This window comes from Amphiprion ocellaris, chromosome 8, assembly GCF_022539595.1.
Source record: "Amphiprion ocellaris isolate individual 3 ecotype Okinawa chromosome 8, ASM2253959v1, whole genome shotgun sequence".
Taxonomy (NCBI): domain Eukaryota; kingdom Metazoa; phylum Chordata; class Actinopteri; family Pomacentridae; genus Amphiprion; species Amphiprion ocellaris.
The window spans coordinates 23,081,554-23,098,855 of record NC_072773.1 but is presented as its reverse complement, the minus strand read 5'-3'; the positions used below and the strand labels follow the sequence as shown (position 1 = coordinate 23,098,855).

The window sequence follows — 17,302 nt, the reverse complement described above, 5'->3', positions numbered from 1 at the left end:
ACATTCTGAGTTATTAGCACAACCATAAATACTCAGGCAAACATTAGTGAAGCCATGAGCTTATTTACAAAAAGAAAACAAATCACCACAGATCATATAAGAAGCTACAACTGTTTGCGAGCGACCACAAGGAACTTGCTGCTGGCAGTATCAGCAGGTTCCACTGAAGAATGGCAGCAAAGCCAAAGAGCCATTTATCACATCTGAAGCTCTGATAAAGAAGCTGTCATGTGCCAAGAGATTTAAATTCAGAATGTCAACCATTATTTCACTCATCTGCTGCCAGAAATGTGTGAGAACAAGTGAAAGCAGCATAGTACTTGATCGACAGCCCGACATCAAATGCAGATGCGGGAACGTTTTCTGTAGTTCTCGGACAATGTGAGGAAGTGCCCTTGAAGGTGTACTGCAGCTCCTCAACAGTGCTCACGCCCGACTAGAAAGCACCATGAATGCTGGCTTTGCCTCCCAAGACGAAGCAGTATAAACTTTAAACTCCTCATCTAAGGTTTAACAACATTTTCACAGCAAGAGCCTTGCTGTGCGGATCCTCTGTGGTAAGAGGAACGTCCCATGGTTGTCAGGTGAGTCATTTTACCATGGTGCGGAAAAGCTCATTTCACAGTGCTTAGAGGCCTGCCTTTGATTTATAAATCATCTGCACTCAGAAAGAAAATGTCATTCAGTCATTCTGAAATCTAATTTATAGCTGCCCTAGAACCTGCAGTCATGTACATTTTTTTAATTCATGATCTGGGAACTGAAAAGATAACATGCTCTCCAGCAAAACTGCTCAATGGCTGGCAATGAGCAAGAAAAAGAAGATACTGCTCGCTCCTAAAGACGATAAAAAAGGTGATCAAAATGTCTCTATATGAAGTGTGTATCCTCAGGTCAGACTGACAAATGTGTACGAAACTTTGCTATTATTATAGTTTAGAACTTCACAGCTGCTGAAAAATAGGGCAGCGTTGGATTTCTGAAGCTCTTGCCAACATGACAAATCATTTGTGCTTACACCACCGAGTGGAAATAATCGTTTTTTTATGTATGTCATGGTAGTCAAAAAATGGTGCTCATCCTTGTTGTTGCAGCAACAATGTTTCAAAGTTGATTTTGAACACATAGTTGTACTGAAAAGAAGCATTCTTATGAAGAAATGTAATTTTATAATAGGTCCTAACCGACTAATAATGATGCTAATATTTAGTGTTTTTACATTGAACTGTAACTTAGAGTGTAACTAAGTTTATTTTAGATCATGAGCCGATTTATTAAACACAACAATACTAACCTATAGGAATAATGTGTTGTCTCTCTTCAGACTGTGGCAAAGGAATCAATTCATGCTAAGGATTTTTGTCAAACCATATATGCAAAACACAGTATAGAATTAAAGTTCAACTTTTAGTCTTTTTTCACTTTTAGTCACAGTAGAGATACACAACAATAGCTTGTTTCTATTGTCCCTCAAATGATGATGTGCTTTCAGCAAAAATACAAAACAAAACTAAACAAAACAAACAAAAAAAAAACAGCAGTGGAAGCACTGCATGTACCACTTTGAAGTAGAGGAATAATATGTAGAAAATAGCATGTTCTGCCACTGTTGCCCTCTTGCCCTCTGTGAGCTTCCCCTACACTGTGGGGATAAAGAGAGAGTGGGACCATTTCCCTTGGGGACTTACAGCTCACTGATATCACAGCAGAGTTGCTGACAGATGTAATACTAGGACTGGTAGCCATTTGGCTTAAGAAAATAGCCATGCCAACAAATACTTTCAGTTGATCCATCAACTTTGAGGCCAGAGTGTAGCTACAGTTCCGTGCTGTTGTTGTGGCCTCATATATACTTTCACAGACAGTAAGCAGAGTCATCAATACAATCTTGAGTGGATAATTTCTTTTTTGTTCCAGAGACCAAAGATTAGACTCTTTCAGTTCTTAAGAGTCACTGTAGCAGCTAGTCCATAGTCCGTTTCTTTACGTTGATTATAATAAAGAAAAGGTGTCGGTCTCAGATTTATTTGCATCAATTTTGCTATATTGTCATTGTCGTTCTAGTTCACCATCTGTAGTTTAGCTTGTTAGCATGCTAGTATTTGATGATTAGCAAAAAGCACAGTATTTTATGGGACTGTCATTATTTTTGGATGTATGCCAAGGAAAAGTGTATTACAACTCTCAAAAAGTTTCATGCACTGAAAAAGGCAATATTTTCAAAGGTCTTCAACTGTCCATCACCAATTCTCCTGTCATGCAACCAACCTAAAGCAGTACAGAATATTTCCTTGCTATTGTATGTTTTTGGTTATATTAAGAAATGTATTGGGTAGCTCTATTCATCATGATGCTGATGACACTATTACTTCTTTATCAGCATTCACTACAAACAAATCTTCGTCCAATGTGAAGTCAGATTTTTTTAATTGTTCAAGCTTAGACATAAGCTTTTATTAAATCTAGATAAGACTAATTACATGCTGTCCACCTGATCCCAATTGGAATCCTATATGTTCTCCAATCAGTACAATAACTAAAGCACAAAGTACATTGTTAAAAGCACCTGGATAGATGATAAATGATCTTTTGAAACTCATATTGAGGAACTAACTAAGGAGATTAAACCTACACTTGGCTATGTTTTCGGAATAAGTAACTGTCTAACTTTTAGCACTAGATTGCAAATTGTTAAGGCAACATTTTTATCAGTGCTTGATTATGTAAATGTCACTTACATGCATGCTCCTGCTTATACCCTCAAAGCACTTGGTGCTGTGTGTTACATTGCTCTTTGATTTATGACAGGTGACACTTTCAGAACCCATCACTACATTCTGTATGTGAAATTAGAGTGACCATCACTCACCTCCTGAAGGGAACAACACCGTTTTTTTTTTAAACTTGCAAAGTCATTCCAGATAAACTACCGTGTTGTCTGTCACCACTTTTAAAATTGAGAAATATGGGCTACTATACATGATTACAAGGCCAGATTTCCTTGGAGGTCTCATTCATGAAAAGGAAATTAAGAAAAACTGCTTCACCTACTATGCTCCTCATCAGTGGATTTGGCTTCAGGTCTTTCAAAATAAGTTTAAGCCTCTGTTAAATTATGCTTTATATAATGAATGTTTTTATTAATGTGCCTGCTTTGTCCTTCTGTAATGTACATGTTGAATGTTGATTGTACAACTTGCATAACTAATTTTATTATGTATTCTCAGGGCACCTTTGTGAATGAGTGTCTTGCTCTCAGGTGCTTTCTTTGAGTAGATAAAAAATGTCAATCAATTACAATAAATTGTCATGAGACCACAGTAATTAGTTGTTGATGTAATATAATATTTACAACATTTTACTGCACTATTTCAGCCTGAGTCAAACTGTTGAGCAGACGGACAAAAGAAAGACAGACAGACTGACAGTGCCATCCATTATTTCAGTCATTAACGTGGCTAATAATAGTTGATATCAAGATTTAATGCTTAATAGTTTTGTACCATCTTAATATGTGGCTCTGCTTTCAGATCATCACTAGTTAAATGACCTGTTCACCAAAAGGCCTAAAGATTAAATAGACACATTGTATCTACATTAATTATAATTTTATCCGATTTTCATATTTCAAATATATGAACTTGAAGCTTTTCAAAGAGTGTGGTACAATCAGAATAAGAATGAAAGATGGTTAAGAAACATCACATGGGTCTTTTCGTAACTAGAGCTTCCATTTGCATCACCCAATCTTCCTCAGCACATGGATTTTGCACAGATTGCCTAAGAATACAGATGTTTAGGTGTCCTGTTTTTCAAAACACTCAAAGGCCCTTTGTACTGCTTAGCTTAAAATACAAGACTGAAAGTGCCTCAACACAGTGTCCATATAGTATTATGCCCTTTGATCATGTCATGCAGTCTAAAATTATAGATAAACTAGAGAATGCACATTTATGTGGGAAAACAATTTTAAAACCTAGCAAACAGTCAGATGAAAACAAATTATTGCTCTACATATGTTACATATTATGTGAACATATGGCTATTGATGAATGCAGTAATGTAAGCGACTGTAATTTGAGATATATCTTCCATAGTAATGAGGGTATAATCCCTCACCAGAAAACATATAGTATGGTGCATCACAGTCTCTTTTAATTCCGTCTAATTTCACACATCACCATGCAGACGTCGTTCTCATTAACATCAGAGCATCTCTCCATGATTTGAAATCCATTATAAAAGACTACACAACAATGTGGAAAATTGCTTCCTATCATCTTGTTTCATCTTCTGCTCCTTTGAAACTCAAATATCCACCAGCATCATTTATTTCAGTAACATAACAAAGCCGTGTTACAGGTGAACTGTGTGGTTAGTGGGTTATTGATCGAAAAGAAAAAGGTCAATAAAAGCACAAAGGCACTTGTGAACAAGATTCTTCAGCTCTTAATTATTTGTTGTACTGAACAATGAATATAAAATTTTGGATAGATTAATTTTTATTTACCATATTCTTTGATTCATAGGCTTAAATAAATCATATTTTAGTTAGATTTATTGAAGTTATTTAGCTCAAAATTATATGAAAACTATCAAATAATTACAATTTTAAACAGATCTGACTGACACATTCATGGCTTTTGTTTAACAAACATCTGAAATGTCTCAGATGAGCTATTTTCAGTCTGAAGACTGACTAGGAAGCAGAGGAAACATTTGAATTGTTTTGTCGGTCTAAGAAACACTGGACACGCATGATTAAGTCAAATAAATGAAAACAGAATACATGAATATATATATAGTATTCTAGATATTTATACTATTAAATCTAAAATGATATTTTGAGGGAACATTTTTGAAAGTGATTCAAAGGTGTTGTGGCTAATATCCACTTTGAGCCTTATATTGTCAGAACCTTCCTCAAATCCCTTTTGGCCAAAATGATGTTGTGGATCTACATTTGTGACTTGTTATTTGTAAATTAAGCGACAGAATGTACCTCTTAGTATAATAAAAATCCTTCTGCGATTCAGAAAACACATTCTCAACAACCAAACCATTTTTAATATGGTCTCATTTATTGCAATAAGACTACATTTCATTTCAGTAGATAATACAGCTCAGTCTATGTCTCTGGTCTGTCAATATGCATCTAATCTGTTCTCCCGTATAGCTATTTATTTATACTAACAGAGCAAAGACAGACAGAGACCATGAGTTTGTTTGCTGCTCAGTCATATCTGAGAGATTCCCACCAGCCTCACACTAAACAGGGTTCAGTCTCATTTTCCCTGCAGCACACAACAGTGAACCCGGGGTTCATCACATGATCCAGCTCAAAGCTGCTCTCGGATATTAACCTGTAGACTCAGCAAGTCCCTGATAAGTTGTCCAGGCTGTGCAGAAAATGCATTCAGACACATCATTGTGTTTGAAATGAATTTTTAAATGAAGATGCACTGCGTACACGCATACAAACACACCGTTACTATGGGAAGACTGCTTTGATGGAATGGAGTAGATAAAGGGTATAGATGTGAAAAATGACACACATGCTCGCCATAATAAAGACAAATTGCATCAATACACAGGTGGAATAGGGGCTATTCATCTTCTCACTATATGAAAGCCGTTCATGTAGTTCTAGGAATGTACAGTCTCTAACAAGTAGCTATTTCATCCATGTTGTTCATTTGTGTGGTTTTCCAAATGTTGCAGGCAAGAGCTGGTCAGTTACTGCCTTTAATACATCTGAGCTGTACTCTTAATGTTGCAGTATTGGACGAATTCTGTGGTAGTTTGGGGCATCTATGTGACTCAGCACTTTATAATAATTAGAATAGGATATTATACTATAATTGATCCCCTTAGGAGAAATTGATTTCTTTTCATCCCCCTCAGTCCTGCACATTGAGGTGAGCTCGCAGCATCAGCGACACAACAGCACCTCATGGACACTGTAGAGAGATTTAGTGTCTTGCTCCAGGACACTTTTTGCAGGGTGGCTACCGTAACCAGGAGCAGAATCTAAGCCTTTTCAGTTCAGGGTCAGTTTCCCTAATGATCACAGTCCACTTCTCTCTTCACTTCACTCCCTCACTATGTAATGATAACAGAGGACAATTACAATCTGTCGAAAATAGACCAATATTAAAACACAGCACACTTCCCGCAGTTCATCTAGAGTATTTTTGCAGGATTGTACCTGTACTGTTCTTGTTCTTGCTTAAAATCATTTCCATCTAGTCATTCTCTCTCCCTCTCAGGGGTCTCAGAGTGTCCCAGCATGCAATGGATGAAAGGCAGAGAAAAATTGGACAGGCTGCCAGTTTATCACAGGCCTCTGATCAACTGATTTGCATAAATCATTTGGTATACAATGTAGTACATTTGGCAGGGGGATATTATTTATTTTCCTATTTAGTGATATCCACATCACCTTGTTTTTGTTCCTGACGTTTTTCATTATTTTGATTTCGTAAGACAGTATTTGTGGAACCAGCGTGATCACAACACTGGAGCTGAACATTGCCGATCTGTCCGTTGGGCTACTGGTCGGGAGCAAGGCACGATAAAGAGAACTATCACTGGATTGATGGAAAAACACTGCTGTTCAAAGCATGCGGGAAGTCAAAGCTTTGTGCAGCTCAAACTGGCTTTGTAATTATTAACCGATTGTGTCTGTAAGATAGTAAGTCATTTGCTGCTGTGCAACAGAGGTAGCACCTACACTAAGGTGTTGATGTTTATGTTTAGAGAAAGTGACATTTTTCACACATCCTGCAGTGGAAACCAATACATACTCAGTGCTGTAGGAGAAGCATTAGTTTGGTTTAGTTCTTTAAAGTTTTGTTGCTATCAGTGTTCTCCAGCTGCAAATTAAGTCTGTTTGTGTAGGTATTTCCTCAAAGGGCATCCCGATAAACAGGCTATTTATATACCTATACCTTCCCCACACCACCCATCTGGGTGTATTTTGTGCACTTCTGCAACACTGTTCACCAGGTGCATGAGCTGTGCTGCAATCAGCCACAGTGCCAGGGCATATTTAATGTTAATGGCAGCGCTGTCTCTCCCACGGGTGTCAGATGAGAAGGAATATTAGTGTTCAGAGCTATTAGGAAAGCAGAGACCGGGGTTGACAATGGAAGACACAAGAGAGGAGGCCTGCAGCCTTCTGAGCAGCGATATTTTTAGAGGGGTTTTTAGATGTGAAGGCTTGTGTAGGATGAGTATGAGAAGAGAAATACACTGCGCATTAAGTTTTCTGAAGTAGCTGCAGCTTAAAGGGAGCAGCAGTGGACTGTGCGTTTGTTAAATTTAATTATCACCTAACCTAGTTGGCTTTTGACAAACTGCAACATGTCATCAGGAAAATTACAGCACTAGCGACACTTGAAGATTAATTAATGCTTGGTGTTGATAATGCATAACCTAGTTGTTCAATATGCCATTACACAAGCCAGTGATTATTAATCTGTAGAGATCATTTTGAGGTAATTTTAATGTATACCCCTAATTAATCACTGGATGATTCTGTATGTATCTGGAGACTTAAGCAGCAAACTAAATTGTGTTTTTTTTCAGGGCTGTTGCACACTTGTAATTAATTGCTTTATAATGATTTTCTTTGTATGTTGTTGTGTTCACAAGGTAAGCTAGGTGGTCTGGTTCAGTTAAAGGAAAGTGGTGAGAAGTGGTTTGCAGACAGGAAGAGGGGGAGTTTTAAAGTAGCTCTCCCTAATTACATCCTGTCCAGTGGTGAAGTGGAATCAGGCAAAGTGCTTTATTGAAAATCGGATTCTTGTACAGAGATGTAGAGACTTGTTTCATTAGATAATATTAAAATAAAATATGCAATGAGCAAGACCTATAATTAGCCCATTTAAAAGCCACTTATTTGAAAAAGTCAGTTTGGAGCAGCAGGGCAGAGCTGAACCAACATGTTTAAGATATTTTACCCCTTTTTTACCCTTGGTGGATATAAGAGTTCAGTAGCTGCTCCTTGTATTGGGACTTGAACTGAGGTCCTCAAGTCAAGGTGCCTCACCTTAAACCATTCTATTCTTAGAGATGGACAGATGCCGGGTGTCGGCAATAAAATAAATTACAATGGCTACCCTATACAGCTAACAGAGTTACAACAGTGGCCCCGTTGAGGGCCCTGTTCAGCGTGCTGCAGCTCCCAGAGGCTGGTTTTATATCCCCTGATCCTCCCGTTATTCTCTCTGGAAGTAAAGCAATGCTGCATCCTGCTGCCATGACGTGAGGAGCAAAGGAAAGGATGAGTGCTCTGCTTCCATATAGCAGATGTTGGGGGACTACGGGACTGAAGTACCAGTGGCGCAAAGACATAGAATCTAATGATTGATAGAGTCTCTGAGAGCAGAGTTGCCAGTATGCTGCTGGAAAAATTCCCCATGTGATGTGAGTGTAATGGCACAGAGAGGTACACAGATAAATCTCTGTGTCGGTTTAATCAAAGACTCCACAATCAGGAGCACTTAGATTGGAGACAGGTATGCAAATATTGCGAGCTATAAAATGCTTTATTTGCTTTCTGTTTCTTGCATTTTTCCACACCTTTAGTTCCACTTACTATTCAGAAAAGCATACATAAAACTGTGTGTAGGTCTACAGCTAGAACTACGTGAATGCACACAGATGCAGAGTATAAACACGGTTCTGCTTTCATCTCAGTCACGAATGCACATGCCTCGTGTCCTCTGCCAAAATGGGCCCTTAATGCACACAGCCATGCCATTTATCAGCCATTTGCACATCATTCTCCTTGCAACACTCATTTTAATGTCTATTTGTGGAAACAGAGGTGACAAAGCAGTGTAATATCACAGATTATGTCACATGACTCGTTCTTCAGCAACACAGAGCAGGCATCATTGTGTGCTAACATTTCATGTGGTTCTGGCATTAATTTGTCACGTACAGACATTTCACGCAACATCTTTAAGAATGAATATTGTATACAAGCCTATTTTATATTTGCATCAAAATTAACAAGTGAATTGAAAACAAAGACACACAGAGAAAGAAAATGACACCTCCGAAATGAATCAAAAGACTAACATGGTGGTATGAAATGGTAAATTGATGGCTTTTGAGTGTATTGTGAGTACAATATCTGCTATGGAACTTTTGAAATTCCAGACTTTTGAATGGCAAATTTGTGTTCATTGTGATATTTAAAGTCAGGTTTTAGAAGTAGAAAAACAAGTAAATTAGGGTTTTGATGTTGCTGTGTCTCACTCGGAAACTATGACACTTCAGCATCATTTTTCAAAGTGAAGGGTAGTCAGTTAGACTAATGAAAACCTGTAAATATCAGAAATAGATGCCACGAGTATGTAACTAAATAGTGGTACCGACACTAATATCATCGATCATTTTCAGATAACGTGAATTGCAACATGCAGTTAATGAAATTTTTACTTCAAGCCATAATCTTTGACTAAACTTAACCAAGTAGCTTTGGTGCCAAAGAGCAACTGAAAATGAGACTAAATTAAAACTAAGTGAAAAAATATTGGTCTGACATGATACACAAACCTAAATCCAGTAATTTATGTGCAGTTCACCTTATTTTAACCTTGAAAAACTACCACATCTATTGATACTGAGTATTAACTTGGATGGCAATGATGCAAAAGGACACCCTGTGCAAATCTATCAGATGCAAGGGGCTATGACAAAATGGTAGTATCTGACATCCAGGGAATAGGAAAGGGCTGGGGGGGGGTCCTTTGTGATGGAGACATCCCCCATCACCACACAACAACAGGACATGGGCCAGTACACATGAAGAAATGAATCTGTTTCTCTAGTGAAGGAGCTGCTAATCCATTAACCAGCCAAGTGAACGTTTATATAAGCCAGAACTGCTGTGTTCTACTTGTGACATGCATGACCACACCAAACTTATATACTCAGCCTTCCTGAGAAAACAACCCCAGTGGAAGAGCGAAACCAGGGATTTGAGGAAAAAGCAAACATCATTAAATTCATCCAGAGTGTACAATCAGAACAATAGCGCAGGTCACTGACTGAAGCCCCTCACTGACTTAAGCGGATGTGACTTTTTGTACCCATGAGCGAAGCAGCCCAGCATCATCGTTAATTTAATGGCATCCCCTGTTCTTTACTCATATTTCCAGTTTCCCAACCTATTTGTATTTGAGCAGGGCTCAGGCTTTGTTTTATGGTGTGAGTCTGGCTGCCATGAACTGGACCACAGGGTATTATTCATGCATTGATTGTTCATCGGGCTGGCTTTGTACTGGGTCACGAAAGGGAAATTCATTAGCATGCACATACTCTCTGTGGCATTTTGGCAGAGTGACTAAACAGTTATCCTGAAATGCTGCACTGGGAATAAAAAAGCCTTCGCTTGTTGCTAACTAGGGGGAGTCCCCTGCTGCTTCTAGACTTGTGTTCAATAGATGGGCCTTTCTAAGAAGGTGAGGACACTCTTTAAACTGATCTGGGGAGAATTATGTGTTGGCCAGTGTCTAACTAGATACACTAATCCATTTCAATGGGCAATACTGTAGGTTCACCAGCAAGTAATTAACCGACTAATTAAATGGGACAGACCTACACTTCCTGTTGCTTTGCTTTGCCTCTCTTTACGCAAGAATCAGAATTTAGAAAATCTTAGCAAACAGTAGTTTTTAGGTTGGATAACAATAAACAACATATGTAATAAGAAAAATGACTCTGAACAAATGGAACCAGTTTTCAATTACAAAATTTATGTACTTTGAAACGCTACCAAATTCCCCCAGTCTCACTGGCAGGACCATAACCTGAATTGATGGGTAGCCATGTCTCCAAGTTGCCCCTTGCGGTCCAAAGAGAGATTTTTTTTAATACCTTGCATCCCTCATGCTGTGAAATATTGCACCTGTGCACATTTAATAGTGCATCTATCATAAAATAAGTCAGGAGGATTGAAGAAAAAAAAAAGATTTGTGTGAGTTAAAAGAAGAGAAAAGCAAAATTAGTTTCAAGATCATCTAGAGCTGGGAAACAGCACCTGAAATTGCAGCATTAATTCGCTGTTACTCTGCTAATGAGATCGTTTTAATTCGGAAACTTCCACTTTTGTCTCTCAATCAGGTGGTCTGTGCATTTCACAGTCTGTGAAAATACCCCGCGAACCGAGAGTTGGAGAGTTTGACAAGATCATTCGCAGGCTGAGTGAGAACCCCAACGCTCGAGTAGTCATCATCTTTGCCAACGAGGACGACATCAGGTAAGTGCAGCCAAGTGAAGTGCTGTCAATTAACATAATGATTATCCCGACTTATCTCAACCACTGTTGCATACTTGCTCCATCATACTGTTATTGCTTAAGTGAAAGTACACGTACTTCTGATAATGTAAAGCCATTTAACAGTTTCCATACTGTCCAAACATCTAAAGTGTTAAATGATGTTTAGCAATGCAAGATCTTTCCCTGAGGCTGCATTTGCTGCTGGCATTAAAAAGCTACAAATGTCTCTTGTGTGTTCAAAGAGATTAAACTGACTTTTCCATGCAAAATGCATCCTGCTACCCACATGTTAATATTTATGAGTTATAAATGTCAAAGATGTTTCTTTTTTAAAATGCATACATATATTTTTTCTTCATGTTTTCATGTGAAGAATAGGACTATTACTAGTTCTACTGGAGGACCTGAGGACTTCTTTTATCTTGTTTTGTTACATTATAGTTAATTTGATAAAATAAACTATCCAAAGGGTACCATATTAAAATGCTGTTAACATATTAATGACACAAAAACAACTATTCAGTGATATTATATGTATCTACTATTGTAACATGCTGAAAGAGCTATTCTATATCTCAAATACAGTTTCATTGGAGAGCGTTTCTATATTTTGTCCAGTCCCTCATGCTCTGTCTATCTCACTAACAGCCTTGTAATCCAATTTGGCATCTATTGCACCGTCCCCACTCTATTATATCTGGCCTTACTATAGAAAAGCAAAGTTACTGCTTCTCTTGTGGGGACTAAAATGTATCAATTGAAATTCATTATCTATTATTAAGACGGATGGCCTGAATTAAAAATGAATTAATTAGTTTCAAGCTGAATCAACACACACAGCACTGTTGTGGGTTTGAGGGGGCAAATATTCCCCAGCAGGCAGTTAGCGAATTCCTGGTGGAAGTGGGCAGTGATTTGGGGCGGTCTCTTGATGGTGACCAGGGCAGAAGTCCCAGTGCTCATTGACTTAATCCAGTCCTGATAATGGGTAATAGTCTGGATATATAGTAATTACAGAAAGCTGGGGGGATTTCAGCGCTGCATGCCTGCTCTAGCCTTAAACTCAGCCAGTGTGAGCCTGCAGCAGCCGAATAAGAGCCCAGAATTGACTACAAAGAAAGTAACAGAGGCTGAGCTGTGTTGATAGAGCCCTGTAACAAGATAGTTATTTAAATAAAAATACTGCCTCGTCTCGGTGTCACAATAATATAATATTTATGGGTTAGCTTTACATAATCTGGCCAGGTAGGTGTTAGCTCGGTGAGAAAACATAGCCATAGATAATGAAAGAAGATTAACACAAATTCTTAAATAAATAAATAAATAGAACTAAAGCAAATTTAATGGAATCATTATTATCATCTATTTATAAATTCCTTCAGCTGGTTAATTTACAGAAGTATTCATTATACATGCCATTTTGACCTTTCCATCAGCGTGAAATATTTTATGGTTAAATTTAGGAATATATAATGGCAGGGAACGTGGATAGAATATATGTTTTTTAATGCTAAATTTATCAATCTTGACTCATGATTCAAGAACAAATGATTGTTTGAAGTTTTAAAGGTCCCCAAGTGACTAAAAAACTTGTAACAAACAAACAAATTCATTAAAATGACAGTTTTCTCTGTAAATCTGGTGCTGGCCTGTCAAAGCTGAAGGGAAGGGTAGACGCCCAGTGACCAACCCTAAGCAACAACTTTACGTCTCACTGTTATTTTCACATCAGACTTCTCAGCCCGTCTAGTCATGTCTCCCGACAGTGAGAAAATCTATTTCTCTCATTTTTCCTGCATGGAGCTCATAATTGCATTTTAAGACATGCTCATTTCACAAAATTTCTGGAGACCAGACTCTGGGAAAAATCATTACCAATCAGACATAAATCCTTGCGGTCATAAAACTAAGGTAAAGAGACATTTGGTTAGTTGGATGAGTCACTGCTCGCCCACTCCACATCATACAAGGGAATTTAATTATTTTACAAGGTTATACTGTCCTTTTTTATGCAACTACAAAAAAAGCTTATGGGTTGTTAAAACAGTATGTGCCAAGTGAAAGACTGATGTTGTCTACAACACAATGTAACGTTCAATATTTATGTTTGTCCTGGCATCTTTGGGGCGATGTAAGGGTCGGTAATGGTTCACATGTCAGGTGGCTGTGTTTAAAATTTATGTTACTGTGCTCACGCTTCCTTGATGTAACTGTGCTGCTACAGCAGAGCTTGTTGGCAGTTTTTTTATGACTTCCCAAACTTACGGCCATTGGCAACAAGCCTGGATAAATGTGGCAAGGGTGTCATTCTGCCACAGCAAGGAAGAACTCACTGCAGTGAGTCTGTGGTGGCTTTTCAATTCCACGGCATGGCAGCTACACTCCCTCTCTAGGGTGTATTTAAATAGCAACAGTGGTTCATTGGTGATGCACAGTATCACTGTATGTTAGAAAAATATATAAGAAAGCAGCATTATATGCTTCACTTACACACTGCTCTACTTCTCTGTCCCAAAGGCGGCTCCTTCAGGCAGCTAAGAAGGCCAATCAAACAGGCCATTTCATCTGGGTGGGTTCAGACAGCTGGGGCTCCAAAATTTCCCCCATACTGAACCAAGAAGAAATGGCAGAAGGTGCTGTCACCATCCTCCCCAAACGACAGTCCATCAAAGGTAGTCAACACTGCCAAACCCTACCTTACAGAATGCCCACAATGGCTTATTTTCTTACAAGCTGATGTTTTTAGCTTGCATTGAATTAGATGTTGTTAGCTTTGTTTATTCTCTGTTATTAATACTGTATTTTTTCCTTTCTATATTCAACATATTACATTCAAATGATTCTTTTTTGATGGGATTGCTTCCCATTTTTGCTCCCTTGCAACCACATGATACATAAACTGTTGTGTCACTGCTATACTGCTATTATTTATCTTTTACATTGATTTTTACAGTGACTAAATCTATACTGCAGCAGACTGGCTTTTCAAATTCTTAAAAGTCATCATCAGCAGGCTGAAACAAGCAGGCTTTTCATTTTAATAGTTTACTTTATTAGATGCAACAATAATCAGACACTTTAACTTCACTTTTTGCTAAGATAAATGCATTTGCTTTGCTGTGGATTGGATTTGTATGCATAGCAGAGTGTTTTTTTTTTAACTTTTGAAGGTAAAAGGAAATTAAATTGCAATGACCTTAACCGGTCCTGCTGGAAATATAGAAACATAGGAGATTAAATTCTAACATCTGATATTTATTTCTTTCAGGCTTTGATCGCTACTTCATCAGTCGAACACTAGAGAACAACAGGAGGAATATCTGGTTTGCAGAGTTTTGGGAGAATAACTTCCAATGCAAGCTCAGTCGGCATGCTGTGAAGAAAGGATCTGGCATCAAAAAGTGTACAAGTGAGTCTACACTAATAGCAGAGATGGCACTCAGTCAATATAGAACACTCAATCAATGGCTGAGTATATTGATTGGGTCTGCTGTGAATGCAGTGTGCGTGTGTGTGCGTGCATACTTGGTATGCACAGATAACTTTATTTGTCATCAGGGAGTAAACGATCGCACTCCTCTAATTTAGGCTAAGTGTAATGGGTACAGATAAGTAAATGGGAATCTCTCATTTTGCAAGAAGAATGAATGTTGTCATTACTTGTGCGCTGGCTAGTTCAATTTGCAGTGTGCGACAATAGCAATCACAATACGATGCCATCGCATGTGTCGAAAATATAATCAATAGAATATCCAGTCAGCCCATTAGAAACAGGCTTTCAGGTCATTAAAATCATTCGGCTCTGGCTCCCACCACACTGTGCAGTGCAACGCTGCATCTCAAGTAGTTCAGACTGACTGATTTAAAGCCGGCACCTGTAATGTTTCTAGGCAATCTATTTCTCATATAGCTGTCTGAATGCTGGAGTCTCGTACACAATCAAACCCAAAAACCAACACTGGAGAAGCTGCCTATTCTAAGCTATTCAGATGCAATCCATCTATTCAGCCAGTGTTCCAGCTTCAATAAACACCTCATGCCAATATTTTCCACTATCACAATTTGGGATTCAGGACTGCAGACTGTGTCCAAAAAATCCTGTAACCTTCACAAACCAAAATGCAACATGATGTTTAACCCTCTTAGAGCAGGGACAGGCCTGCTGTGTGGGTGTTAGACTAAGAAGGACTTCAAGTTCTTTCTTGAGCCTTGTTTTCAATTCATGACGGAATTATTTGTCTTTTTGTTTTGTTTTGTTTTAAACCTTTAACATCCTCACCAAGAAAAAGGCAATGAAAAAATTATTTATTTATATTTCTTATCTCTTTGGGGAACTAATAACAACAATCAATGTTTTTTTTTTTTTTTATGAAGAGACCCAGCAGTTTTTAAAATATTGACCTCTACCAAATGGTTGAAAAAATTATTTTACCCTTTTAAATCTTCTTCTTTTTACATTTGAAATGACACAGTTGTGTTCAGCAACTCCTTAGGCACCATAATATGTCAAAAGTATTACTTTACCTTTGAAAACCACAGCAAACAGAGGCCTCATGTGAGGAGTGATTTTGCTCGTGCTAACTTCCTGTGAGCAGACGAACTTGCTCTGCATGCTATTTCAAAACACAGTGACATCTACTGGACTTTTTTTTAGTATAATGTACCTCAGAGTGGCACCTAATGAGTGTCAGAGATGGCTGAAACAGGTGGAATTAAATAAAACATGTTTTTCGATAAGATATAGTGAGTTAAAATGTGCTCTACCAAATGGTTGAGCAGAATGTTTAAACCAAGCACAATACGCTGAAACCCCATATCCAATAGCTTGTTGTTGCTTTTTTCCCTTCAGATGTAGATGCTTTTGCCACAACCCAGCTCAAATACTGCTCATGTTATAGTCCACACAAACCCAAAAACACATTTGGTTACAACATTATAAAAACGGCTGGAGGAGGATATTTCAGATATACACACATTTGAAGGCAAAGAAATCTTTGAAGTAGCTCTTATAATGTTGTTTTTTCATACCAATATATCATATGTCAATGCCAAAACAGTCACACAACATGACTTGGGTTTCTTTTAGTGATATCCATCATTTAACACCTGAATGTGCAGCTCTGTCCATCACTGCAGAGCTTTATATAGACAAATAATAGAGTTTGACTGAGTTTAGTCATCTTACCTGTCCTTTTAATATTTTGGTTCACTCTCTCTGACTGATGTTTTCAACCTTAAAAGCTCTACAGATCCACTGTACTTCTGTACTGCACACTAATGGCTACCATCTATTCATGTATAACCTCAGCTTCCTCAAAAAAAACCTTTTAAGCTTGAACCACTACAGTTTCAAAAATAGCCATTAAATGAACAGATCCCTAATGAAGAACATGGAGATGAGAAGAAAGTGTATAAAAACACCTGATCAGCCTAAAGGAAGACTCAGTTCACCTGTAACAAGACAAATAACCAGCAGTAACAAAACTGAGCCGGCCTCAAGTTAAAATACTACTTTCTCTGCAAGTGAAAACCTGTCGACAAGAGATGGTAAGCAACCTTGATAAAGTCATGGATGCCATAAAAGATCTTAAATAAGAAAATTCAGCCTGACACACAGATGTTCTCAGAGGAATCATTGAGTTATAAGACACGAAGGCAGTAAAATGTCAATGTAACACTCAACCCCAAAACTGGAAAAGAAGGCAATGCTCCACTATGTAGCAGAAAAACTGATGGTAGAGATAGATGAAGATGCTTTTGTGGAGAAATGGATAATTCCCTCCTTCAGTTAAAAATATTCTATGTTCTCCTTCAAGACCACTAATCAAGTTTCTAAACTTTAATGCTAAACTAAACACACTTTTTTCCCCCAGATTTTTCTGGAGAAGTACATCTTTCAAAAACCTTTCTAGAACCGGAGCCAGCTAAATATGAAGCACTTCCAACTTTCAGAAGCTTAACATAACAATATGAAATGAATGTTCTTTTTCATTTTTTGTACTACTT

The 17,302-nt window shown here is 38.0% G+C and overlaps 1 protein-coding gene across 2 annotated transcripts in view; it reads left to right on the top strand.

The window, feature by feature from the left end:
* The window catches only part of LOC111572090 (metabotropic glutamate receptor 4), a 184,109-nt gene that overhangs the window by 134,478 nt on the left and 32,329 nt on the right, over nucleotides 1–17,302 (top strand). For both annotated transcript variants that reach the window (XM_023275611.3, XM_023275610.3), the window contains exons 4-6: nucleotides 11,140–11,275; nucleotides 13,814–13,968; nucleotides 14,565–14,705. In XM_023275611.3, coding sequence (XP_023131379.1) covers nucleotides 11,140–11,275; nucleotides 13,814–13,968; nucleotides 14,565–14,705 — 432 coding nt within the window. The remainder of the gene's footprint in view (nucleotides 1–11,139; nucleotides 11,276–13,813; nucleotides 13,969–14,564; nucleotides 14,706–17,302) is intronic.